At 51.0% G+C, this 27,933-nt stretch overlaps 1 protein-coding gene across 3 annotated transcripts; it reads left to right on the top strand.

Moving 5' to 3' along the window:
- The first annotated feature begins 3,368 nt into the window (after window positions 1-3,368).
- On the top strand, window positions 3,369-27,416 carry LOC116967890 (reticulon-1-A-like). Of its 3 annotated transcripts, none has more exons than XM_033014532.1 (7): window positions 3,369-3,687; window positions 12,802-13,009; window positions 13,719-13,857; window positions 21,778-21,847; window positions 23,470-23,516; window positions 25,426-25,484; window positions 26,524-27,416. In XM_033014532.1, exons 1-7 carry the CDS (start codon window positions 3,390-3,392, stop codon window positions 26,564-26,566), a joined length of 864 nt encoding a protein of 287 aa, XP_032870423.1. In that variant the 5' UTR covers window positions 3,369-3,389; the 3' UTR covers window positions 26,567-27,416. The 3 variants fall into 3 exon arrangements, with proteins under 3 accessions (XP_032870423.1, XP_032870424.1, XP_032870425.1); XM_033014533.1 differs by lacking the exon at window positions 3,369-3,687 and adding an exon at window positions 5,925-6,059; XM_033014534.1 differs by lacking the exon at window positions 3,369-3,687 and adding an exon at window positions 9,324-9,434.
- Window positions 27,417-27,933: the final 517 nt, after the last annotated feature.

The following is a 27,933-nucleotide window of genomic DNA, read 5'->3' as shown; positions in this document are numbered from 1 at the left end:
TGTGTGTGTGTGGCCCCTGGCCTTATGAGGAGAAGCAGAGAACTGGAGACGCTGTTTAATACAAAAATCGACACCTTTTCATCCCTACACACTGGGGACAATGTACAATTTACAATTTAAAGACAGTGCTGGAGTAACTCAGCGGCTACAGTAACTCAGCGGGTCAGGCAGCATCTCCGGAGAACATGAATAGGTGACTATGAGGGTCAGGAACCTTCTTCATCATGGATAGGTGACGTTTCAGGTTGGGCCCCGAACCCAAAATGTCTCCTATCCATGTTCTCCAGGGATATTGGCTGGCCCGCTGAGTTATGACAGTAGACAATAGGTGCAGGAGGAGGCCATTCGGCCCTTCGAGCCAGCACCGCCATTCAATGTGATCATGGCTGATCATCCCCAATCAGTACCCCAGCACTGTCTTTTTGGTGTAAAGCAGCTCCTGAAGTTCCTTGTATCTCAAATATTTGAATGAATGAATGAATAAGTTTATTGTCCAAGTATTCACATACAAGGAATTTGCCTTGGTGCTCCACCCACAAGTGACAACATGACATAGAGTGACAGTTATTTGTATTTGAACAAAGATGTTGGTTTTCAGAAACAAAAAATCTTTGTTCCAGGAGATATGATCAGGGTAGGATTAGTATAATAGCATGTGGGTGACAACAGTCGGCAGGGACAGGATGGGCTGAATGGCCTGTTTCCGTGCTATATCTCTATTACAGGGGCCATGTGAGGTGCTGGGTCCAGGGTCACGTGGATCTGAGTCCTGATTGATGGAATTGATTGTAAGGTGCAGCCTGGAAACAGGCCCTTCGGCCCACTGAGTTCATGCCGACCATCGGTCACCCGTTCACACTAGCCTGATGCTATCCCACTTTGACATCCACTCCCTACACACGAGAGGCAATTTACAAAGGCCAAGTTGCCTACAAACCTGCACATCTTTGGGATGTGGGAGGAAATCGGGAAACCCCATGTGGTCACAGGCAGAACGTGTTAACTCCAGACAAACAGCACCGGAGGTCAGGGTCGAACCCGGGCCTGTGAGGCTGTAGACAGCTCTACCAGCTGTGTCAATCTGCCATCCCTCATTAATCCCCACTCCCCACACAGCTGACTGCCCCAGGGAACCGTAGTGCCTCAGAATTCCTGTAGACGGGAGAAAGTATTTTATCAGGATGCATCCCAGCGTGGTTTGGGAACAGGTAGACAAAAATGCTGGAGAAACTCAGCGGGTGCAGCAGCATCTATGGAGCGAAGGAAATAGGCGAAAGGGTTTCGGCCCGTTTTCTGGGACGACAGATGGCACAATGGGCTAAGTGTTCGGCTGGCAACCGGAAGGTAGCCGGTTCGAATCCCGCTTGGAGTGCATACTGTCGTTGTGTCCTTGGGCAAGACACTTCACCCACCTTTGCCTGTGTGTGAATGTGTGTGAATGTGTGTGAGTGACTGGTGGTGGTCGGAGGGGCCGTAGGCGCAGATTGGCAGCCCCGCTTCCGTCAGTCTGCCCCAGGGCAGCTGTGGCTACAGAAGTAGCTTACCACCACCGAGTGTGACTGAGGAGTGAATGAATAATGCGATGTAAAGCGCCTTGAGTATTAGAAAGGCGCTATATAAATCCCATCCATTATTATTATTATTATTATTACCTTCGATTTTCCAGCATCTGCAGTTCCTTCTTAAACACAATGGTTTGGGAACAGCTCCATCCAAGACCGCAAGAAATTGCAGAGTTGTGCACGCAGCCCAGACCATCGCGCTCTCTTCAATCGACTCCGTCTACACCTCACGCTGCCTCGGCAAGGCCAGCAGCATCATCAAGGACCAGTCTCACCCCGGTCACTCCCTCTTCTCCCCTCTCCCGTCAGGCAAGAGGTACAGAAGTGTGAAAACAAACGCACACACCTCCAGATTCAGGGACAGTTTCTTCCCAGCTGTTATCAGGCAACTGAACCATCCCACCACCAACTAGAGAGCAGTGCTGAGCTACCAATGACTACATTGGAGATCTTTTGACCTACCTTTAAGGATAAAGGGGAAATCCTTTAGGACCGAGATGAGAAAAACATTTTTCACACAGAGAGTGGTGAATCTGTGGAACTCTCTGCCACAGAAGGTAGTTGAGGCCACAGTTCATTGGCTATATTTAAGAGGGAGTTAGATGTGGCCCTTGTGGCTAAAGGGATCAGGGGGTATGGAGAGAAGGCAGGTACAGGATACTGAGTTGGATGATCAGCCATGATCATATTGAATGGCGGTGCAGGCTCGAAGGGCCGAATGGCCTACTCCTGCACCTATTTTCTATGTTTCTATGTTTGATGAACTGTACACTGCAAGGGCCAGGAAGCGAGCGGGCAAGATCATCTCTGACCCCTCTCACCCTGGCCACAAACTCTTTGAATCACTTCCCTCTGGAACGTGACTCCGGACTGTCAAAGCTGCCACAGCCAGACATAAAAACAGCTTTTATCCACGAGTAGTTGCTCTACTCAACAGCCAAAAATCTGTAGCCTCCCTTTGATCTGTTATTTTGTTGGTTCACATGCTTGATCAATGGTGTTTTATCATGAATGTTTTATTATTATTAATGTTTAGTGTTTTCTGAGTCATTCGTAACTGTCACTGTATGTCATGTTGTTACTTGTGGGCGGAGCACCAAGGCAAATTCCTTGTATGTGAATACTTGGCCAATAAACTTACTTACTTAATCAGACTTTATCTTGCACTAAACGTTATTCCCTTTAACCTGTATCTGTGCACTGTGGACGGCTTGATTGTAATCATGTACAGTCTTTCTGCTGACTGGATAGTACGCAACAATAAATCTTTTCACAGTACATAGAAACATAGAAACATAGAAAATAGGTGCAGGAGTAGGCCATTCGGCCCTTCGAGCCTGCACCGCCATTCAATATGATCATGGCTGATCATCCAACTCGGTATCCTGTACCTGCCTTCTCTCCATAAGGGCCACATCTAGCTCCCTCTTAAATATAGCCAATGAACTGGCCTCAACTACCTTCAGTGGCAGAGAATTCCACAGATTCACCACTCTCTGTGTGAAAAATGTTTTCCTCATCTCGGTCCTAAAAGATTTCCCCCTTATCCTTAAACTGTGACCCCTTGTCCTGGACTTCCCCAACATCGGGAATAATCTTCCTGCATCTAGCCTGTCCAACCCCTTAAGAATTTTGTAAGTTTCTATAAGATCCCCCCTCAATCTTCTAAATTCCAGCGAGTACAAGGCGAGTCTATCCAGTCTTTCTTCATATGAAAGTCCTGACATCCCAGGAATCAGTCTGGTACCTCGGTGCACGTGACACTGTGGCCGATGGCTCTGGTGACCAACGCTGTACCTTCCTCTTGCAGAGACGGAGGGAGAGGAGATGGCGGTGTCTGGCGATGGAGGTGGTATTGCAACATTGAGCAGGGTGCTGGCAATGGGCTGGGCTGGTACGTCGGTGGCCACGTTGGGCGCAGCAGGCGGTGCCTTGCCGAGAGGAGGAGGTGACGGCAGCGATACCATTGGCCAGCGGCCCCCTCTCGCCCATGCCGGCCCGCCAAGGCTCCACCAATCCCAGCAAGCCACGGAGGTCCAATCGTATGCGGAGAACCGTCGACACCATGCCTTGGACCAACCGGATCACCGCAGAACCGAGGTCTTCGAGGCAGATGACCAATCGGGTAAGTCCATGCCCGCACTGAGTGGGCAGGGAGTGAAGCTCCCCTACGTTTATAACCTAGGGGCAGCACGGTGGCAGAGACCAGAGACCTGGTTATATGTCCCAAAATGGAGCAATGGAATTCTTACCTACAGCAGCACAATAGTGCAGGTGCATATTTGGAACAGCTTTCCTTTGAGATTTAATAGGAATCTGAAGGGTCACTTTTTCACACAAAAGGTGGTGGGTGCATAGAAGGAGCTGTCAGAGTAGATAGTTGGGGCAGGGACTATCGCCAGGGTTAAGATGCAGTTAGGCAGGTCCGTGGACAGGACAGGTTTAAAGGGATATGGGCCAAACACAGGTAGGTGGGACTAGTGTAGATGGGACATCGTGGCTGGTGTGGGCAATTTGGCCTGAAGGGACTGTTTACAAGATGTAAGACTTGTACAGGTGTTAGCGGTTATAGGGAGAAGGCAGGAGAATGGGGTTAGGAGAGAGAGGGAGAGAGATGGATCAGCCATGATTGAATGGCGGAGTAGACTTGATGGGTCGAATGGCCTAATTCTACTCCTATTCCTTATAACCTTATGACCTTGGTTTGATCCTGACTACGGGTGCTGTCTGTACAGAGTTTGTACATTCACTCTGTGTCCACGTGGGTTACTCTAGGTTTGTGCATGGGCACTGGCATTGGGAGGGTTACTCCGGGTTGGTGTGTGGACACTAGCAGTGGAAGAGTTACTCTGGGTTGGTGTGTGGGCATTGGCAGTGGAAGGGTTACTCTGGGCTGCTGTTTGGGGACTGACCCTGAAAGGGATATCCTGGGTCAGCCAGGGTGAGGCACCCAGGGCTTTATTAATAGAACGCTGAAGTTCAGGCACGTCATGCCTAACCTTATAAATCACTGGCTTGCTCGGGGTTAAACCTGTCTAAATCTGGGCCCTGCATTTTGAGAACGAAACCGAGATCCCGGAGATGGGGGAGGTTGGACTCGTCCCAGAGAGTGCAGAAGCTGGAACTATCCTTCTCAAAGGCTGAGAATTAGAAGCACAAGGCCATTCGGCCCCTCATGCTTGCGCCCGCTCGATACTCGATCTGCTACATCAGTGGCCATTTCCTCCTCCACCCTCATTCCCTCCCGTTCCTTTAATATCCTAAAATCTATCGATCTCTGTCTTGTGTGTACGCGGTGACATTCTCTCCACTGCCAGGCTACTGCCAAAAACCCACCGCTCTCTGGGGGGAACATATCTCTTCCAAAATGGCCGACTGCCTATATTGTGATGGTGGCCCTCAGCCAGGGGAAGCATCCTTCCTGCAAAATCCCCAGCTCTGGAAGTATTTTACGGAGATAGTTCATAAGCTCATGTTATAGGAGCAGAATTAGGCCATTCGGCCCTTTAAGTCTACTCCGCCATTCAATCACGGCTGATCTATCTATCTCTCCTTCCCATCGTCATTCCCCTGCCTTCTCCCCATAACCCCTGACTGACACCCTTACTAATCAAGAATCTGTCCATCTCAGCCTTATGGTCAATCAGGCCCTATAGTCTTTGACATATTCTTAGGATTAGTTGACGACATGTCGCGGGGTGACGCCTGTATGGTCGTGAGTAGTTGCCCAAAGAGTCGTACCTTATTCTGGTCTAATTTGCTCCTATGATGAGCTCTGATGGGCTGAATGGCCTAATTCTGGCTCCTATGGCATGAGCTCTGATGGGCTGAATGGCCTAATTCTGGCTCCTATGACATGAGCTCTGATGGGCCGAATGGCCTAATTCTGCTCCTATGACATGAGCTCTGATAGGCCGAATGGCCTAATTCTGCTCCTATGACATGAGCTCTGATGGGCCGAATGGCCTAATTCTGCTCCTATGACATGAGCTCTGATGGGCCGAATGGCCTAATTCTGGCTCCTATGATGACCTCTGATGGGCTGAATGGCCTAATTCTGCTCCTATGACATGAGCTCTGATGGGCCGAATGGCCTAATTCTGCTCCTATGACATGAGCTCTGATGGGCTGAATGGCCTAATTCTGCTCCTATGACATGAGCTCTGATGGGCCGAATGGCCTGATTGTGGCTGCTATGATTCCTGAGCTGTGAGGATCAGTCAGTGTGAGAGTGTTTCAGCAGGGAAAGGGTTACGTCACTGGAGGAAGGGTGTTGCCGGGCAACTTGCCGTGTGTGAACTGATTGGTGGCGGTGGATACTGCAGCGCTCCCCATCGCCCCGCGTCAGGGGTGGGGAGGGGGGGGGGGGGGCGTTGAGGGAGGGGTCCGCGCACGGCTCCAGCCCCATCACCACTGCAGCATCCCGCAACATGGAAGTCCGCTCAGAGTGTCCCGGCATGGAGAGCGTGTGGAACTCGATTCTCCAGAGGGACAAGGGTACGCAACAACAACACTGGCTGCCGGCAGGCTTTGGCACTGACTCTCACTGACCGAGGGGGACAGGTGGCTGAGGGAGGGAGGGAGGGAGAGAGAGAGAAACGGAGAGAGACAAAGGGAAAGAGAGAGAGAGAGAGAGAGAGAGAGAGAGAGAGAGAGAGAGAAACGGAGAAAGACAAAGGGAAAGATAAACAGAAGGAGAGAGAGAGATAAACAGAGAGAGACAAAGGGAAAGAGAGAGAGAGGGAGAGAGAGGGAGACAAAGGGAAAGAGAGGGAGAGAGAGGGAGACAAATGGAGAGACGGAGAGAGAGAGGGAGGCAGACAGAGAGAGAGAGAGAGAGAGAGAGAGACAGGCAGAGGCAATGCAAGAGAGAGGAGACATGTGTGTGACAGGGACAGACAAATGGAGAAATAGAAAAATGGGGAAATAAATACACAGACAGTCAAACACACGAGAGACAGAGTGAGAAAAGGAGGGAGAGAAGAGGGTGAATAAATGAGAGGGAGAGATGGAGAGAGAGAGAGAGAGAGACAGAGAAATATGATGTCAGGCACTAGGACAGACAGCGAGGGAAAGAGGCAGGCTGGCAGATACAAGGAGAATAATGGAGGGATAGACTAAGGTGGTGAGAGGGAGAAAGAGGGAGAGAGAGAATGATACAAAGAAGGGGGGAGCGAGGGGGGGATACACGGGGTGAGGGGTAACAGACAGAGAGAGAGAGGGAGAGACGTAGAGAGAGAGAGAGAGAGAGAGAGAGAGAGAGACAGGGGAGAGAGAGAGAAACAAAGACAGACAGAGAGAGTGAGAGAGAGATGCGGACAAAGAGAGAGTGACAGATGGAGAAAGAGAGAGGAAGGGATGGGAGACAAAGGGTGGGGGCTGGTTAAATCCACGATTGTAAAGCTATGAGGTGGGGGGGGGAGGGGTCGGTGTGAGAGTGGGGCGTATAACACTGTGCATGTGGTGAAGACAGAGGCAGGGTGAGGCTGGGCAGAAGCGGCTGGTGGAGAGGGAAGGCTGGGCGTGTGGGAGGGACAGGGACTCGGGGGAAAAACAGGCGTTTAGTCAGCAACTCTCTCCCCCCCCACCCACCCCCCTCCCCCCGCTCCCGATCCTGCCACCAAGACCCGCTGTGATGCCCTCAGTCCATCACCTTCCCCCATTCCCTCCCTCCCTCCCTCTGGGGAGGGGGCTCTGGGTCCTTCCCCCCCCCTCACTCCTAATTCCCTACCTCCCTCGAAGATGGACATGGACCCAAAGCGCTGGAGTAACTCAGCGGGACAGGCAACATCTCGAGAGAAAATGAATGGGTGACATTTTCGGGTCGAGACCCTTCTTCGATCTGTCGAAACGTCACCCATTCCCTCTCTCCGGAGACGCTGCCTCTCCCGCTGAGTTACTCCAGCATGTTGAGTTTATCTTTGATTTAAACCAGCATCTGCAGTTCCTTGCTACACGTCCCATCTCCCTCGCCTGCCTCGCTCAGAGCAGGGTCCGAGACCACTCCTGCACCCAGGGAGGTCGGGGGGGGGGGGGGGTGGTGGGGTATCTCTCTCTCCGAACCCCGGGCACTGCCCATCTCCACCAAGGGGCGCGGCAGGGTCCCCAGTCCCAAGGGGGCGGGCAAGTTGAGTCCGATCCCAGGGAGATGGTGGTGACACGGAGTTGAGGTGAGTGTGACTCAGACCTCAGTGGGAGAGAAAGTCAAAGAAAAACTAGCAAGTGGCACAGCTGCCTCACAGCGCCAGAGTCCCAGGTTCAATCCTGACCTTGGGTGCTGTCTGTGTGGAGTTTGCATGTTCTCCATGTGACCACGTGGGTTTCCTCCGGGTGCTCCAGTTTCCTCCCACACTACCAAAGACAGACAAGGTAGGCCTGGTAGGTCGATTGGCTTCTGTTAAAAAAAAAAGTAATTGGTGTTAAAAAATTAAAAGGTGTGTTGGATTGTGGTCGTGTGCGGGGGATCGCTGGTCAGCACGGACTCAGTGGGCCGAAGGGCCTGTTTCCGGGCTGTATCTCTAAACTAAACCTCTGCAGTCCTTGGTTAGTTTAGATTAGAGATACAGTGCAGAAACAGGCCCTTCGGCCCACCGAATCTGCATCGACCAGCGATCCCCGCACATTAACTCAGTGATGACCCCTTCTCCCCATCTACACCGGTCCCCCTCTCCTCTTGGACTCCCCCAGACGGCTGTCTACCCGCTTTGGTCCACGTTGAACAGATCAGGCCCAAAACCAAGGGGAACTGGCACCTGGCAAGGATTAGGTGGCCACCATTGAGCTCGATGGAGATTGCGCTGCAACCATGGCAACTGCAGCCTGCTGGAGATTGGGGCTGTATACAAACTTGTACAAAGCCAATTAACCTGCAAACCTGTACGTCTTCCCGATGTTGGGGGAGTCCAGAACCAGGGGCCACACACACACAGTTTAAGAATAAGGGGTCGGCCATTTAGAACGGGGACGAGGAAACACTTTTTCTCACAGTGAGAGTGGTGAGTCTGTGGAATTCTCTGCCTCAGAGGGCGGTGGAGGCAGGTTCTCTGGATGCTTTCAAGGGAGAGCTAGATAGGGCTCTTAAAGATAGCGGAGTCAGGGGATATGGGGGAGAAGGCAGGAACGGGGTACTGATTGGGGATGATCAGCCATGATCACAGTGAATGGCGGTGCTGGCTCGAAGGGCCAAATGGCCTACTCCTGCACCTATTGTCTATTGTCTGATGGTGATCGTCCTGTATCCATGGTGACTGTATGTATGGTCACCATGGCCTGGCGGAGATGGGGCTGTCTGTAACCGTGGTGACTGTGACCATGGCAACTGCGGCCTGGTGGAGATTGGGCTGTATCCACGGCAACAGCAGCCTAATGGAGAGAGATTTTTCCCGGCATCGATATGTTTGTTTGGATCAAGTTGGATGAAGGTAAAGACTAATGTTGAATGTGGGACGTTACTAAATCCTCAGTCCAGTAAACCCTCAGGTACAATGGTGTCCATTATTGCTGATTGTCCGCTATAACCAAGTAAGGGATTATCGTTGTATAAGCAGTAGAACTGAGGGTCTCGACCCGAAACGTCACCCATTCCTTCTCTCCAGAGACGCTGCCTGTCCCGCTGAGTTACTCCATCCAGCTTTTTGGGTCTATCTTCTGTCGAAATGCAGTTGCTTTGTGATGTCCCAGCATCTTTGGCACTGAGTGGGGGTGTCCTGGACCACAAGGGGTTAACATGCAGGGGGAGGTTTGGTGGTGGGAGGGGGGGAGTCTGGGCACCGGATCCTCCGCTCCAGCCAGTGTCAGAGAGTGCCGTTGCTGTGGAGCTACCCCAGAGTCTGTGGGCCCGGGGAAGACCAGAGCAGAGCATGGGATGGAAAGGTCAGATCTTCCCCCCCTCGTTTGTTTATCAGCCGCGCGGGGAATCCCAACGTGGTGGCGCGGCGACCACGATGGGGTGCAGGGACAATGCTTGTCCCGTACCAGCCCGGCCTGGCGTTCAGAAGCCCCCTCCAGTTGTCATTCCAACCGGCCACAGACAAGGAGGAGACCATCTCCCTCCCAGCACCAACCCCCCCGGCTGCTCGAGACACCGTCCCGCGTATAATCCCCCTTCTTTTCTCCTCCTCGTTCAGTTTCTCCCCGCTCCTCGGGCTTGGCCGGGGAGGGGGGGTGAGAGGGGGGGTGGGGGTGAGAGGGGGGGTGGGGGAGAACGTTTTCTTGTCCCTGCAACCCGATCTGGATCAGCTGTTGCGACGGCATCTCAGCCCCGACTGTTGCTGGGCGACCGAGCTAATCATAGCTCCAGGGATTTATGCTCATAATTTAAAATGCCAGTAGACCCCCCCCCCCCCCACCCCCCTGGACTCTACCCCTCTGGCTGGGTGGGGGGTGGGGAGGGTCGGGCTTTGGATTAGCTCCCTGTTGCTGTGGGATTCTGGCTTAGATGAGGGGGAAAGATTTAGTGGGAACCTCAGGAGAATGAAAGGCCATATAAGGTGTATGAGATCAGGAGAGCAAATGCACAAAATGAATCAGAGGAAGGGTCTCGACCCAAAACGTCACCCATTTCTCCTCTCCAGAGATTGCTGCCAGTCCCATCGAGTTACTCCAGCATTTTGTGTCTATTTTCGACATAGGTTTAAGGTGAAAGATTTGATAGGAAACTGAGGGGTAACTTTCTTACACAAAGGGTGGTGGGTGTATGGAACGAGTTGTCGGAGGAGGTTGGTTAGTCAGGTACTATCACGACATTTCGGAGACATTTGGACAGGTGCAATAATAGGGTGTGTTTAGAGGCATATGGGGCAAATGCAGGCAGATAGAACTAGTGTAGATGGGGCATGTTGGTCGGTGTGGGCAAGTTGGGCCGAAGGGCCTGTTTCCACGCTGTATCACTCTTGGGCACTTAGCGTTGGGACATTGAAATAATTGGTTGTATTTCACATTCACCTTCAGGACTGGGGTAGTGTACACTAGACAAGGAACTGCAGATGCGGGAATCTTGAGCGAAGTGCTGGAGTAACTCAGCGGGTCAGGCAGCATCTCTGGAGAACATGGACACAGAGTGCTGGAGTAACTCAGCGGGTCAGGCAGCATCTCTAGATGAGATGAACAGGTGATGTTTCGGCTCGGGACCCTTCCTCAGAGTCAAGTCTTCAGATGTCTGAATATAATTTGAGGAAGGACATTCTTCTGATTGAGGCAGTACAGCGTAGGTTCACGAGATTGATCCCTGGGATGGCGGGACTGTCATATGAGGAAAGATTGAAAAGACTAGGCTTGGATTCACTGGAGTTTAGAAGGATGAGGGGATTCCTATAGAAACATATTAAATTATAAAAGGACTGACCAAGCGTTTCATCCATATCCCTCTGAACCTGTCCTATCCATGTATGGTCCCAGCCTCAACCACCTCCTCCAGCAGCTTGTTCCAGACACCCACCACCCTTTGTGTAAGAAAGTTTCCCCTCAGGTTCCTTTTCCCCTTCACCTTAAATCTAAGTCCTCTGGTTCTCGATTCCCCTGCTCTAGGCAACAGACTGTGCATCTACCCGATCTATTCATATAACCATATAACCATATAACAATTACAGCACGGAAACAGGCCATCTCGGCCCTTCTAGTCCGTGCCGAGCACGTATTCTCCCCTAGTCCCATCTACCTGCACTCAGACCATAACCCTCCATTCCTTTCCCGTCCATATACCTATCCAATTTATTTTTAAATGATAAAATCGAACCTGCCTCCACCACTTCCACTGGAAGCTCATTCCACACAGCTACCACTCTCTGAGTAAAGAAGTTCCCCCTCATGTTACCCCTAAACTTTTGTCCCTTAATTCTAAAGTCATGTCCTCTTGTTTGAATTTTCCCTACTCTCAGTGGAAAAAGCTTATCCACGTCAACTCTGTGTATCCCTCTCATCATTTTGCACACCTCTATAAGATCACCCCTCATTCTCCTGCCCTCGAAGGAATAGAGTCCTAGCCTGCTCAACCTCTACTTGTGGCTCAAGCCCTCGAGTCCTGGCAACATCCTTGTAATTCTTCTCTGCGCCCTTTCCAGCTTGACAGCATCTCTCCGAAATGTGGCCTCATCTCGCGAGGAAACCGGAGCACCCGGAGAAAACCCTCGCGGTAACTGCATACAGACAGCACCCGAGATCAGGATCGAACCCGGGTCTCTGGCGCTGTAAGGCAGTAGCTCTACCACTGTGCAACCGTGCTGCCTTGTCTAATGCAGGATGGGGAAGGTGTGCAGTATAGATAGAGAATGATGGGAACACACAGCAGATCTGGCAGCGTCCGCAGAGAGAGAAGCAGAGTCAATGTTTGAGCGTTTGGGCCTGTGCTCGCTCGAGTTTAGAAGAATGAGGGGGGACCTCATTGAAACGTACCTAATAGTGAAAGGCTTGGATAGCATGTATGTGGAGAGGATGTTTCCACTAGTGGGAGAGTCTAGGAATAGAGGTCACAGCCTCAGAATTAAAGGACATTCCTTTAGGAAGGAGATTTGGTGGAATTTCTTTCATCAGAGGGTGGTGAATATGTGGAATTCTTCGCCACAGACGGCTGTGGAGGCCAAGTCAATGGATATTTTTAAGGCAGAGATTGATAGATTCTTGATTAGAAACATAGAAAATAGGTGCAGGAGTAGGCCATTCGGCCCTTCGAGCCTGCACCGCCATTCAATATGATCATGGCTGATCATCCAACTCAGTATCCCATCCCTGCCTTCTCTCCATACCCCCTGATCCCTTTAGCCACAAGGGCCACATCTAACTCCCTCTTAAATATAGCCAATGAACTGGCCTCAAGTACCTTCTGTGGCAGAGAATTCCAGAGATTCACCACTCTCTGTGTGAAAAATGTTTTCCTCATCTCGGTCCTAAAGGAATTCCCCCTTATCCTTAAACTGTGACCCCTTGTTCTGGTACGGGTGTCAGGGGTTATGGGGAGAAGGCAGGAGAATGGGGTTGGGAGGCAGAGATAGATCAGCCATGATTGGATGGCGGAGTAGACCTGATGGGCCGAATGGCCTAATTCTAGTCTGAAGAAGGGTCTTGACCTGAATCGTCACCCATTGCTTCTCTCCACAGATGCTGCCTGCCCCGCTGAGTTACTCCAGCTGTTTATGTCCATCTTAGGTTTAAACCAGCCTCATTCTGCTGCTATCACTTGTGACCTTAATGGGTGCAACACTGATTTAAGGGTGGATTTTCACTGTGACTTTATTTCTCCCTGCAGTGATCGACCTCCTGTACTGGGAGGATGTGAAGAAGACGGGCACTCTGTTCGGTGCCATCATCCTCACCCTCTTCTCCCTGACCCAGTTCAGCAGCATCAGTGTGCTGGCCTACCTAGCCCTCTCCGCCCTCTCCCTCACCATCAGCCTCCGTCTCTACACCTCCGTGCTGCACCTGCTCTACAAAACACAGGAGGTCCATCCATTCCAGTGAGTACCAGCTCCGCCTCTTCCAGGAGGCCATTCAGCCCATCCGGCGTTCCGTTTGGCCCTCGCCGCCCCTCCCCCCCACCCCCACAGATGCTGACTGATCCACCGGGGCACTAGAGCAGTGGTTCTTAACCTTTTTGGCACCAGTACTTGCACATACACGAACAAAATACTGTATGTGGTATGTACCAAAGATCCTATAGCGGAGCAAGATAGACCACTCCTGCTAAATGCAATGGGCTGACATGTAGTTCCTTCTCTCTATCTCTCCCTCTCTCTCCTCTCTTCTCCCTCTCCGCTCTGCTGTCTGTCTGCTCTCCCTCTCCCTCCCTCATCCCTCTCCTTCCGCTCTCCCTCTCCCTCTCCCTCTCCCCTCTCCCCTCCCCTCTCCCTCTCGTCTCTCCCAACCCTCCCTCTCCCTCCCCCTCCCCCACACCCCCACCACAAATCCCCCTCTACCCCCCACCACCCCCTCCCACCCATTCCCAATCACTCCCCCATCCCCCCCACCCCTCTGCCCCCACCCTCCCCCACCACTCTCCCCTCCCCCCTCCACTCTCACCCCCCCCTACCCCCCCCCCCCCTCCCCCCCCCCCTCTGTCTCTCCCTCTGTCTCTCACACACACACACACACACACACACACACACATAGACACACACACACACACACACACCCTCTCTCACCCATCTCTCTGCCCCCTCTCCACAGGAGCTACCTTGATTTGGACATCTGCTTCTCGCAGGAGCAGTTGCGGAAGTACTCGGAGGCGACGGTTCTTTACCTCACCAGCTCGGTGGACCACCTCCGCCGGCTCATCCTGGTCGAGGACCTGCTCGATTCACTCAAGGTGAGAAGGCGGGTGGTCAGGCCAGGGGGTTTAATGAGTCTAACAGTGGGAGGGGGGAGCAGAGAGCCATGCATTGTTGCAGCGATCAGATAGTATATAGCACTGGGGTACAGTACTGGTGGGGACGGGCCTGTCATTGTATAAAACTGGGGTACAGTACTGGTGGGGACGGGTCTGTCTGTACAATACTGGGGTACAGTACTAGTGGGGACGGGTCTGTCTGTACAATACTGGGGTACAGTACTAGTGGGGACGGGTCTGTCATAAATCACACAGGAAAAGAAGAAGAGCATTAGACTAACTAGAATGTTTGTCCTTTCTCATCGTGAGGGCATTGTTGGTGATTCTAGCGTCTATTATCAAGTGATAGGAGCAGAATTAGGCCATTCGGCCCATCAAGTCTACTCCGCCATTCAATCATGGCTGATCTATCCCTCCCTCCTAACCCCATTCTCCTGCCTTCTCCCCGTAACCCCTGACACCCGTATCCCTCTCCAGTTGTCCCATGGGAAGGCAGCGTGCAGCTTTCCACTGTACCTCAGCGCAGATGACAATATTAAACCTAAACCTTGAATCGCTGCAGTCAGTCTAGTGAAAGTGCCCTCGTGCTGCTGTTACAGGTCAAGTCAAGTCCATTTTATTTCTATAGCACATTTAAAAACAACTCTCGTTGACCAAAGTGCTTTACATCAGTGCAGGTACTAACATGCTACATACAGTGGTACATAGATCTAACAATACATACATAGATACACACATACACGCTCCCTCAGAGGGCCTCAAGATAGTAGAAATAAGTTTTAAGTCTCGGCTTAAAAGAGTCGATGGAGGGGGCAGTTCTGATGGGAAGGGGGATGCTGTTCCACAGTCTAGGAGCTGCAACCACAAAAGCACAGTCGCCCCTGAGCTTATGCCTAGACCGCGGGATGGTCAGTAACCCCAAATCAGCCGACCTGATTCATTCCAGGATTTAGGTTCATTCCAGGCTTTAGACCCAGTAACTATGAAGGAAGGTGGACAAAAGTGCTGGAGAAACTCAGCGGGTGCAGCAGCATCTATGGAGCGAAGGAAATAGGCAACGTTTCGGGCCGAAACCCTTCTTCAGACTGAAGGAATGTGTAGGAAGGAACTGCAGTTGCTGGTTTAGACCAAAGATAGACACAAAATACTGGAGTAACTCAGCGGGTCAGGCAGCATCTCTGGAGAGAAGGAATAGGTGACGTTTCGGGTTGTGACCCTTCCTCAGACTGAGAGTCGGGGGGGAAAGGGGAACGAGAGATATAGATGGTGATTATAGAGAGATGTAGAACAAATTAATGAAAGATCTGCAAAAAGGTGACAATGACAATGGAAACATTGTTAGCCGTGGGCTGGGTGAAAATGAGTTCTAGACAATGAAACACACCAGGATGACAGTGAAACTAGTACAATGACTAGGATGGGGGAGGGATGAGTAGAGAGGGGATGCAAGGTTTACTTGAAGTTAGAGAAACTGCACATAGAAACATAGAAAATAGGTGCAGGAGTAGGCCATTCGGCCCTTCGAGCCTGCACCGCCATTCAATATGATCATGGCTGATCATCCAACTCAGTATCCTGTACCTGCCTTCTCTCCATACCCTCTGATCCCTTTTGCCACAAGGGCCACATCTAACTCCCTCCTAAATATAGCCAATGAACTGGCCTCAACTACCTTCTGTGGCAGAGAATTCCACAGATTCACCACTCTCTGTGTGAAAAATGTTTTTCTCATCTCGGTCCTAAAGGATTTCCCCCTTATCCTTAAACTGTGACCCCCTGTTCTGGACTTCCCCAACATCGGGAACAATCTTCCTGCATCTAGCCTGTCCAACCCCTTAAGAATATTGTACATTTCTATAAGATCCCCCCTCAATCTTCTGAATTCTAGCGAGTACAAGCCGAGTCTATCCAGCCTTTCTTCATATGAAAGTCCTGCCATCCCAGGAATCAGTCTGGTGAACCTTCTCTGTACTCCCTCGATGGCGAGTAGGGTAGGGGAGGGATGAGTAGAGAGGGGATGCAAGGTTTACTTGAAGTTAGAGGAACTACAGATGCTGGTTTAAACCGAAGATAGACACAAGAAATAGCTGAAGAAGGGTTTCGGGCTGAAACGTCACCTATTTCCTTCGCTCCATAGATGCTGCCTCACCCGCTGAGTTTCTCCAGTATTGTTGTCTACCCACAAGAAGTAGAAGATGTTTGCAGGCTAGGATGGCAGTGTGCAATTTGTTGGGGAGCCTGCAGGTGGTGCTGTTTCCCTGCACACCAAGCTATTGGCTTCCAGCTGTGTGTCTTGGTGACTTCTCTCTTCAGGCTTTCAGAGATACAGTGTGGAAACAGGCTCACCGAGTCTACACCTGCACTATCCTACACACTAGGGCCAGTTTACATTTTTTACCAAAGCCAATTAACCTGCAAACCCGCGCATCTTTGGAGTGTGGGAGGAAACCGGAGCTCCCGGAGAAAACCCATGCTGTCCGCGTGGAGTTTGCACGTTCTCCCTGTGACCACGCGGGTTTTGTCCGGGTGCTCCGGTTCCCGCCCACATCCCAAAGACGTGCATGTTTGCGGGTTAATTGGCATCGTTTAAACATTGTAAGTTGTCCCCAGTGTGTGTAGGGGTGGTGCGTAGGTGCGGGGTGATCGCTGGTCGGCACGGACACGGTGGGCCGAAGGGCCTGTTGCCGCGCTGTATGTCTAAAGCCTAAAGTGAAATCTAGAGTCTAAAGAAAGCGAATCAAAAGAGCAGAGACCAAAGAAGTCTGAAAAGAAAATACTCAATCGACAATAGACAATAGGTGCAGGAGTAGGCCATTCGGCCCTTCGAGCCAGCACCGCCATTCAATGTGATCATGGCTGATCATCCCCAATCAGTACCCCGTTCCTGCCTTATCTCCCCATATCCCCTGACTCCGCTATTTTTAAGAGCCCTATCTAGCTCTCTCTTGAAAGCATCCAGAGAACCTGCCTCCTCCGCCCTCAAGGGTTAAACACACAGAACAGTGAGACACAGGGACCTGCTGATGCTGCAATCTTGCATCGAACACAAAGTGCTGGAGTAACTCAGCGGGTCAGGCAGCATCTGCGGAGAAAACATGGTCCGGCGACATTTCAGCCGTCAAGTACGATCATTGAATTTAGGAACTTTTTTACAAAGTTAAAAAATCTTAAATTCCACAGTGTCATAAAACTATGAGAAACAAAAACAAAATAGAGAGAGAGAGAAAGAGTAGAAAGTAGGAGATAGGAGATAAGTATTTATATTCTTGACCATCTCTCACCCTCTTTTCCTCACTTTTTCTCTCTCTTCCTTTTTCTTTTTCACACACATGTTTTTCTATTCTCTATTATCTAGTCTCTCTTCCTCTCTTTCATTTAAAAAAATAAAATAAAAATGAAGCTGTACATAAAATGTAACATGCCAATATATATTTGGCACCTGAAAAAAGGTGCCACATTATTGTACTTACTTCTAATAAATAAGTTATTAAAAATAAAAATAATAATAAAACTATGGGAAAAGAGGCAAGTGTTTCAATATTCACACAGATTCTGAAAGAGACACTGCTTCCTTAGATAGTGAATGTGATTCTCTGAATTACATTCTGTTCCCTGCAAGTTGAGGCAGAATAATCATTTGTATTTACCTCTGGCACAGATTTTACAAATACCTATCGCTGACCTTTGCTCTCTCACTTGAGCTGTCTCTCTCTCTCTCTCCCTCTCTCACTCCCCATCTCTCACTCCCTCTCCCCTTCTCTCCCTCCCTCTCCCCTTCTCTCCTCCACAGGCCTCATCACTCCCCCTCTGCTCCCTTTCTCCCCTATCACCCCATCTTCCCCTTTCTCACACTCCCTCTCTCTCGTGCTCTCACTCTCCCTCCCTCCTCTTCTTCTCTCTCCCCCTCTCCCTCATCCCCTATCCCCGTCTCTCTCCTCTCTTCCTCTGCACCTCTCCCCACCTCGTGGTTCTCCCACTCCTGCCCCTCTCCTTCTCTCCTTCTCACCCCCCCCCCCATCTTGCCTCTCTCCCCTCTCTCTCTCCCCTCCCTCTCTCTCCTCTCTTCTCTACCCCTCCCCAACTCTCCCTGTCCCACGGGCGTCATTTGCGCTTCGTGAAGATTTTGTACATCCCAAAATCCTGGGGCGCCGCGCGCAACCGCACATCATTACCTACGTCACTACGCACCATGCGCGCATCACGTGCGTGGCACGTAAATGATGTGGCGTAAATCACGCGCAAATGACGCCCGAGTGGGACAGGCCCTCTCTCTCTCTCTCTCCAAGAAACCCAAAAGTTGCCCAATTCACCGCAACATTTGACTCACTTTCAATCAGGGCAGAAACAAGGAATGACTTTTTCAGAAGGATCTGCCCAGCAGCGCAGGTATAAAACACATCCAGGCTTCATGGTAACTTGTAGACTTTACTGGTCTTTGGAGAAAAAAACGGCTGCAAATTATTGAGACACAATTAGCACACTCCAACACCTCCGCAATCCCCGCAAACCTCCTCCAACTAATCTCGAATTCAACCTGCAACAGAACCGTTTCCACTCGTGGGAGAGTCTAGAACCAGAGGGCACAGCCTCAGAATAAAAGTCCGCGCCTCTAGAAAGAAGATGAGGAGGAATGACTTTAGCCAGGGAGTGGTGAATCTGTGGAATTCATTGCCACCAATTGCCACCATTGCAGGCCAAGTCATTGGGTGTTTTGAAATACAGAGATTGACAAGTTCTTGATTAGTGCGGGTGTCAGGGGTTATGGGGAGAAGGCAGGAGAATTGGGTGGAGAGGGAAAGATAGATCAGCCATGGCAGAATGGCAGAGTAGACTCGATGGGCCGAATGGCCTAATTCTGTTCCCATGACGTATAAGTTCATGCTCATAAGTGATAGGAGCAGAATTAGGCCATTCAGCCCGTCAAGTCTACTCCGCCATTCAATCATGGCTGATCTATCTCTCCCTCCTAACCCCATTCTCCGTGTCTATATCTGCCTATTTTTCACACAGAGAGTGGTGAATCTGTGGAACTCTCTACCACAGAAGGTAGCTGAGGCCACAGTTCATTGGCTATATTGAAGAGGGAGTTAGATGTGGCCCTTGTGGCTAAAGGGATCAGGGGGTATGGAGAGAAGGCAGGTACAGGATACTGAGTTGGATGATCAGCCATGATCATATTGAATGGCAGTGCAGGCTCGAAGGGCCAAATGGCCTACTCCTGAACCTATTTTCTATGTTTCTATGTTTCTCCCCGTCACGCCTGACACCCGTACTAATCAAGAATCTATCTATCTCTGCCTTAAAAATATCCACTGACTTGTGAAATCCATTGACATATGAACATGAATCCGATTATGAAACGTATTTGTTTTGCAGTTTGTGGGATGCGTGTTTGATCCTGCTCAGTAAATAGTTTCTATCGCGTGGCATCCTCCCTTTCAAAGATCCTTTCTTTCCATAATTGGTGGGATGTGTGTGTGTAGTTTAGCTGAGTTTAAAGATACAGGGCGGGAACAGGCCCTACGGCCCACCGAGTCCGTGCCGACCAGCGATCCCCGCACACGAACACAACCCCTCACACTAGGGACTATTTACATTTTACACCAAACCAATTAACCTACAAACCTGCACGTCTTTGAAGTGTGGAAAATCTCGGAGAAAATCCACGCGGTCACGGGGAGAACGTGCAAACTCCGTACAGACAGCACCCGTAGTCGGGATCGAACCTGGGTCTCTGGTGCTGCAAGCGATGTAAAGCAGCAACTCTACCGCTGCGCCACTGTGTTGGACCTCCCCTTCCCGACGATCGTTCAGAAGGGGTTCAGCTGCACTACCCCGGTGCCCGTAGAGGGGGAGGTGGGGGGGTTAGTGGTCGCCACTCCGGCTCGTGCTCCCCCAAAGTGTAACGGACCCTCTCAATGCTCCAACGTGCCTCTGTTGTCACAGGTGCCACGTGCTAACATCCTTTATCTTTCAAACAGTCCAGTGCAGTATCACCTGAACTGAATTGCAACTGAACCATCCTAGTACAACTAGAGAGCAGTGCTGGATTACTATCTATGCATTGGAAGGAACTGCAGATGCTGGTTTAAACCGAAGAAAGATACACAAAGCTGGAGTAACTCAGCGGGGTCAGGCAGCATCTCTGGAGAGAAGGCCCTACTTCATTCCAATACTGTCCTGGGCCTCCTCCATTGTCAGAGTAAGGCCAACTGGAGGAACAGCACCTCATATTTCACTTGGGTAGCTCACAACCCAGAGATATGAACCTTGAATTACTCCAGCATTTTGAGTCCGTCTTTTGGGAAAGGGAATATATTTCAGGACAGTTTAGGAAGGAACTGCAGATGCTGGTTTAAACCAAAGATAGACACAAAAGGCTGGAGTCACTCAGCGGGGGTCAGGCAGAGATGCTGCCTAATCTGCTGAGTTACTCCAATGTTTTGTGTTTAATTTCAGGGAGGGAGTCGGGTGTATGTCACTTGGGCGTCATTTGCGTGTAATTTACCCGCCATCATTTACGCGTCACGACGCACGCCGCTCGTGTCGTGCCGCGCACGTGATGCCCGCACGGTGTGCACTACGCGCACATGATGCATGATAACGAAGGCAGTGACACGTGGTCGCGCGCGCTGCCCCAGGATTTTGGGATGTACAAAATCATCGCTCGCCATCTGCGTGACGCGCAAATGACGCTCAAGTGGGGCACCCCTTAAAGGAAACGTGTGTGGGTGCAGGGAAAAAGCTGCGTGAGTGGGCAGCTATGCCAAAGAGCCAGAACTGGCACACTGGCCCCATCCCCACCCCCATTCACAGCAGTGCAACCGTACTCACTGAATAGTGAAAGGCTTGGATAGAGTGGATGTGGAGAGGATGTGTCCACTTGTGGGAGAGTCTCGGACCAGAGGCCACAGCCTCAGAATAGAAGGACGTTCCTTTAGGAAAGGGGATGAGGGGGAATTTCTTTAGTCAGAGGGAGGTGAATCTGTGGAACTCTTTGCCACAGACGGCTGTGGAGGCCAAGGCAATGGATAATTTTAAGGCCGAGATAGATAGGTTCTTGATTAGTATTCGTGTCAGGGGTTATGGGGAGAAGGCAGGCGAATGGGGTTGGGAGGGAGAGATAGATCAGCCATGATTGGATGGCGGAGTAGACTTGATGGGCTGAATGGCCTAATTCTGGTCTTATGATATATGACCAGAGGTCGGTGAAGGGTGACTGAGCTGATTAACCCTCTCTCTCCCTCTCTCTCCCTCTATCTCCTTCTCCCTCTCGCTTCTCCCTCTCTCTACCTCTCTCTTCGTCGCTCTCTCCCTCACTCTCTCTCCCTCTCTCCCTCCCTCCCTCTCCCCCTCTCCCTCTCTCTCTCTCCCTCGCTCTCCCTCTCGATCCCTCTCTCTCTCCCTCTCACTCTCCCTCTCTCTCTCTCCATCTCTCCATCTCTCCCTCTCTCCCCCTTTCCCTCCCTCTCTCCCTCTCTCCCTCTCCCTCCCTCTCCCTCTCTCCCTCTCCACCCCTCTCTCCCCCTCTCCCTATCCCCTCTCCCTCTCTCCCTCTCCCTCTCCTCTCCCCCTCTCCCCCTCTCCCCCTCCTCTCCCTCTCTCCCCTCCCTCTCTCTTCCCCTCTCCCCCTCTCGTCCCTCTCCCTCTTCCCGCTCTCCCCCTCTCCCCTCTCACTCTGTCCCCTCCCCCCCTCTCCCCTCTCCCCCCTCTCTCACCTCTCCCTCTCTCCCTCTCTCTCTCCCTCCCTCTCCCCTCTCTCCTCCCTCCCCCTCTCCCTACCTCTCTCTCCCTCCGTCTTTCTCTCTCCCTCCCTCTCTCTCTCTCCCTCTCCCCCTCTCCCTCTCTCACTCTCTCTCTCTCTCTTTCTCTCTCCCCCTCTCCCTCTCTCTCCCCCAGTTCGGAGTGCTGCTGTGGCTGCTGACGTACATCGGGGCCCTGTTCAATGGACTGACCGTCACCATTCTGGGTAAGTGACGCGGTTCGTTGCCGGTGTGCGATGCCCGCACTCCAGGGCGTATCGGGCTTTACCCTGCCACCTCCAGCAGGTGTCAAACTCATGGAACCCTCTCCGCATGAGAGACCCGGGTTCGATCCCGACTACGGGTGCTGTCTGTACGGAGTTTGCACGTTCTCCCCGTGACCGCGTGGATTTTCTCCGAGATCTTCCACACTCCAAAGACGTGCGGGTTTGTAGGTTAATTGGCTTGGTGTAAAATGTAAATAGTCCCTAGTGTGAGGGGTTGTGTTGGTGTGCGGGGATCGCTGGTTGGTGAGGACTCGGTGGGCCGTAGGGCCTGTTCCCGCCCTGTATGGGAACAGGCCCTACTACACACACACATCCCACCAATTATGGGAACAAAGGATCTTTGAAAGGGAGGATGCCATGCGATAGAAACTATTTACTGAGCAGGACCAAACACGCATCCCACAAACTGCAAGACAAACACATTTCATATGTCAATGGATTTCACAAGTCAGTGGATATTTTTAAGGCAGAGATAGATAGATTCTTGATTTCTTGATTAGTACGGGTGTCAGTTATGGGGAGAAGGCAGGAGAATGGGGTTAGGAGGGAGAGATAGATCAGCCATGATTGAATGGCGGAGTAGACTTGATGGGCCGAATGGCCTAATTCTGCTCAGAAGGGAAAAGAATTTGGCCATTCGGCCCATCAAGTCTACTCCGCCATTCAATCTTGGCTGATCCATCTTTCCCTCTCAACCCCATTCTCCTGCCTTCTCCCCATAACCCCTGACACCCGCACTAATCAATAACTTGTCAATCTCTGATTTTAAAATACCCAATACCCAATCCTCCACAGCCGTCTGTGGCAATGAATTCCACAGATTCACCACCCTCTGGCTAAGGACATTCCCCCTCATCTTCTTTCCAAAGGAACGTCCTTTAATTCTGAGGCTGTGCCCACTGGCCCTAGACTCTCCCACTAGTGGACACATCCTCTCCACATCCACTCTATCCAAGCCTTTCACTATTCAGTACGTTTCAATGAGGTCCCCCCAGGGTTGGAGTGGGTGGGTCGTGTGTAGCTCAGGCCAGCCCTTATCCCCAGATACAGGGGTCCAGCTCATCCCACCCATCCAGAGGGTGCCCAGTGTCTAGGCTTAGTTTAGCCAACTTGTTTTATCCAGCTCAGCCCAGCTTTGTTTAGAGATACAGCACAGAAAGAGGCCACTCGGACCAGCGATCCCCCCGCACACTAATACTATCCTACACGCACTAGGGACAATTTAAATTCATACCAAGCCAATTGATCGACAAACCCGTACGTCTTTGGAGTGTGGGAGGAAACCAAAGATCTCGGAGAAAACCCACAGGGAGAGCGTACAAACTCCGTGCAGACAGCACCAGCGGCCGGGATCAAACCCGGGTCTCTGGCGCTGTGAGGCAGTAGCTCTTCGCTGAGCCATCATGCTGCCCAGTTGCGTTTAGAGAAGGATTCCAACCTGAAACGTCCTCCAGAGATGCTGCCCCGACCCGCTGAGTTGGTGCAGCTGGCTCGAAGGGCCGAATGGCCTACTCCTGCACCTATTGTGTTTTGCTAACGATTTGCGTCTCTCTGTCTTACAGTGGTGGTCGGAGTCTTCATCGTTCCCCTAATCTACAGGAAGCACAAGGTTAGTGTCGGGACACAACTCTCACAGAGTCATATACTCACACAGCACGGAAACAAGCCCTCCTGCCCAACTTGCCCATGCCAGCCAACGCGTCCCATCTACACAAGTCTCACCTGCCTGTGTTTGGCCCATATCCATATCTAAAAACCTGCCCCATTCATGTACCTGTCTAAATGTTTCTTAAGGTAGACAAAAGTGCTGGAGAAACTCAGCGGGTGCAGCAGCATCTATGGAGCGAAGGAAATAGGCAACGTTTCGGGCCAAAACCCTGTTTCTTAAATGTGGTGATAGTCTCAGCCTCAACTATCTCCTCTGGCAGCTCGTTCCATACACCCACCACCCTTTGTGTGAAAAAGTTACCCCTTGAGGTACACATTAAATCTTTCCCTGCTCACCTTAAACCTATGTCCTCTGATTCTCGATGCCCCTTGTCTGGGTAAAAGACTCTGTACATTTACCCCATCTATTCCTCATGATTTTGCACACCTCCATAAGATCACCCCTCATCCTCTGGCGCTCTGAGAAATATAGTCCTCACTTGCTCAACCTCTCCCTGTAGCAGTCTGAAGAAGGGTCTCGACCCGAAAGTCACCCATTCCATTTCTCCAGAGATGCTGCCTGTCCCGCTGAGTTACTCCAGCATTTTGTGTCTATCTTCGGTGTAAAGCAGCCTCTGCAGTTTTTTCCTGCTAAAGGGCCTGTCCCACTTTCACGACCTAATTCAAGACCTTTTTTACTCGTGGACATTTTTCATCATGTTAGAAAAAACGCCCCGACCTACTTGATGCCTCGAGTACCTACGACTAGCGTCACCACCTCCTACGGCCTCGTGACGTCCATGCTGCGAGTATGAGTCAAGGGCAAACTGGTCGTGAATTAGGTCATGAAAGTGGGACATCCCCTTTAAACTTAAAAAGATACAGAACATATCAGAGCCACCGATGACCAAGGTGGAGCCCACAATGGTTCATTGTTGGCTGTGGAGGAGGTGATGACGAACAATGTTTCTACCACGTCACCTATTCCTTTTCTCCAGAGATGCTGCCTGACCCGCTAACTCTTATCACTGTGACAGGCATTGCCACAGATGCCAAGCTACTAGGAGAGGGGCACAAGTGGGCAGGGGGCACACTAACAACCCACTCAGCCGCCTTCACACTGGTGATGGGCACAGAAAGCTGGTGTAACTCAGCGGGACTGGCAGCATCTCCGGAGAGAATGAATGGGCGATGTTTCAGGTCGAGAAACTTCTTCAGACTGGTTGGGGATAAGGGAAACGAGAGATATAGATGGTGATGTGGAGAGATAAAGAACAATGGATGAAAGATATGCAAAAACGTAACGATGCTAAAGGGAACAGGCCGTTTGTAGCAAAGATCCTATAGTGGAGCAAGATAGACCACTCCTGCTAAATGCAATGGGCTGACGTGTAGTACGCAACGGAGCGGAACGTGGGCCTTTTTTTCATCCATTTTAGTAACCCGAACCGACCCGACTCGCAGTGTAATCAACGTTGCGGGGAACAGTTTGTGTTAATAAATTTAAATTCTGAAAATGAGGAGAAGATTTTTACCAAATAACTTTTATTTCTACGAGGATGTTTCCGTAACCGGCTTCCGTCTCCGCACTAGTATCTTTGCTCCGCTACGGGATCTTTGGTGCGGAGACGGAAGCCGGTTACGGAAATGGGGCCGATAATTACCCATGAATCTGCCCATGACCGTACTACGACTTTTTCGTCGAGTGGAATATCTTGCTCGCTGTAGGGTCTATGGTTTGTAGGGTGAAAATGGGAAGCTGGTGCGACTTGGGTGGGGGAGGGATGGAGAGAGAGGGAATGTCGGGGCTACCTGAAGTGAGAGAAATCAATAGACTGACCTTCACACTGGTGTCTTCTCCCCCTATCCAGGCTCAGATTAACCAATACCTCGGACTCCTGAGAGGACAGATCAAGGACCTGACAGCTAAGTACGTTTTCATTGATTGCGGTTGGATCTTCTCAGAGGGCTGGCTGACCTTTTGTTCCCTCTCAACCCCATTCTCTTGCCTTCCCTGACCTCCCCCCACCATTCCCTGCCACAGAGGGCAGTGGAGGCCAAATCACTGGATGGATTTAAGAGAGAGTTAGATAGAGCTCTAGGGGCCAGTGGAGTCGAGGGATATGGGGAGAAGGCAGGCACGGGTTATTGATTGGGGATGATCAGCCATGATCACAATGAATGGTGGTGCTGGCTCGAAGGGCCGAATGGCCTCCTCCTGCACCTATTTTCTACGTGATAAATCATGAAATTATGCCTTTTAGCTTCATTTACGTGTTTCAATTGAATTATGTTGCAATCATAAGTATCTGCTTGATATGAAATTAGATACATCCTACATAAATCCTATATACACGCGGGTTATGCATTGAATAAAGATATTAGTAATTTTCAATATGTTCAATTGATTGTATCAGGAAAACCTGTGTAAGGGCTAACAGTGGTACACCACTGCATTTCTTATCCATGCCTGGGAATGAATGGCGGTGCTGGCTCGAAGGGCCGAATGGCCTCCTCCTGCACCTATTCAATTCCTATCGCAGTCGCTGCCTCAAAAAGGCTGGCAGTATCATCAAGGACCCACACAATCCTGGCCACACATTAATCTCCCCCTCTACCTTCAGGTAGAAGGTACAGGAGCCTGAAGACTGCAACGACCAGGTTCAGGAACAGCTACTTCCCCACAGCCATCAGGCTATTAAACTTGGCTCGGACAAAACTCTAAACATTGATAGCCCATTATCTGTTATTTGCACTTTATCAGTTTATTTATTCATGTGTGTATATACGTATATAATGGTATACGGTATATGGACACACTGATCTGCTTTGTAGTCAATGCCTACTATGTTCTGTGTGCTGAAGCAAAGCAAGAATTTCATTGTCCTGTCAGGGACTCATGACAATAAACTCTCTTGAATCTTGAATCTTCCCCCTTCCCACACTTTGTGTCTTCTCTTCCCTTGCAGAATCCAGGCCAAGCTCCCGGGATCGAGACCCAAGGCGGAATAGCGACGGAAGAACAAGAACCCCAAGATCCAACTCCGGGAGCCAGTTACATTCACCCACAGTTGTTCAGTGATAGTCTTAACCTTGCCAGCTGTCTAACGCACCAGCGCTGGGAACCACGCACGCACACACACACACACACACACACTCACACACACACACACTCAAACCCACCCCCGTCTCCAAGCAATGAAGATCTGCCCCCCCGTTCAGATGAAGTAAACCTGGTTTAATGTGGATTCGGGCCCAAGTCACCCTTTAAGAAAGAACTGCACAGATGCTGGAACAGTCGAAGGTAGACAAAAATGCTGGAGAAACAGCGGGTGAGGCAGCATCGATCAATGCTGCCTCACCCGCTGAGTTTCTCCAGCATTTTTGTCTACCCTCAAGAAGCAAGCTGGCCACAACTCCACATCCATACCACGTGACCTTGTGTGATCCCGGGGGTTTGGGAGGGGGGAGGTGGAGTTGGGAATGCCATTGATCTCGGCAGGGTCAGGATTTTGACTGGGTTTTGGGAATGGGGATGGGAGGGGGTGGGAAACAGGGGAATTGTTGGGTGGGGGGCTTTCAATGGAGCGGGAGGGGGATTGAGAGAGGTGGGGCAGGTGGGGTACAGGATACGGGGCATTTTAGGGGGTGGGCATTGAAGGAGTGGTTTATTTAGGGGACAGCGATTTGTCCTTGGGCAGGGTTAACGGAGTGGGTTCGGGTCACCATTGGGTTAATATGGGTCTGGGATACAGGACCTTGTGGGTGAGATGGCAATGGGCCGAGGGAATTGAGGGTTAGGAGATACATTGGGAAGGGTTTAGTTTCAGCTCAGGGTGGGATTTGATGAAGGGTCTCAAACGTGGGAAAAAGTTTCGGCCCATAAGCAAGACAAAATGGAATTGATTGTAACCTCAGCAGGAGGGGCTTGGGGCATGTTGACACATGTGCCTGCACTGCCCATCCTCGCCAACCAAGCTGAACCCGCGGTGGAGACTCACTCATCAACACAGGGGAACAGAGGAGGGAATCAACCGGGAATTCTGAGCCAGCCAGGGAATTCCATCAGTGTGTGTGTGAGTAGGAACTGCAGATGCTGGTTTACACTGAAGATAGACACGAAATGCTGGAGTAACTCAGCGAGTGAGGCAGCATCTCTGGAGGTCATGGATCGGTGACGTTTCAGGTCGAGACCCTTCTTCAAATTCACGTCTCGACCCGAAATGCCACCTTTTCCTTTTCTCCAGTGGTGTTGCCTGACCCGCTGAGTTACCCCAGCATTTTGTGTGTGTGTGTGTGTGTGTGTCTCTGGCGTATATCATTGTGACCAGGACTACCCAATCATCCATTCACGCGGTCCAATGTCTTGCCTGCCAAGA

Source organism: Amblyraja radiata, chromosome 41, assembly GCF_010909765.2.
Source record: "Amblyraja radiata isolate CabotCenter1 chromosome 41, sAmbRad1.1.pri, whole genome shotgun sequence".
NCBI lineage: Eukaryota > Metazoa > Chordata > Chondrichthyes > Rajiformes > Rajidae > Amblyraja > Amblyraja radiata.
Note: the sequence above shows the minus strand (reverse complement) of the source record. Positions and strands in the feature narration are given on the sequence as shown.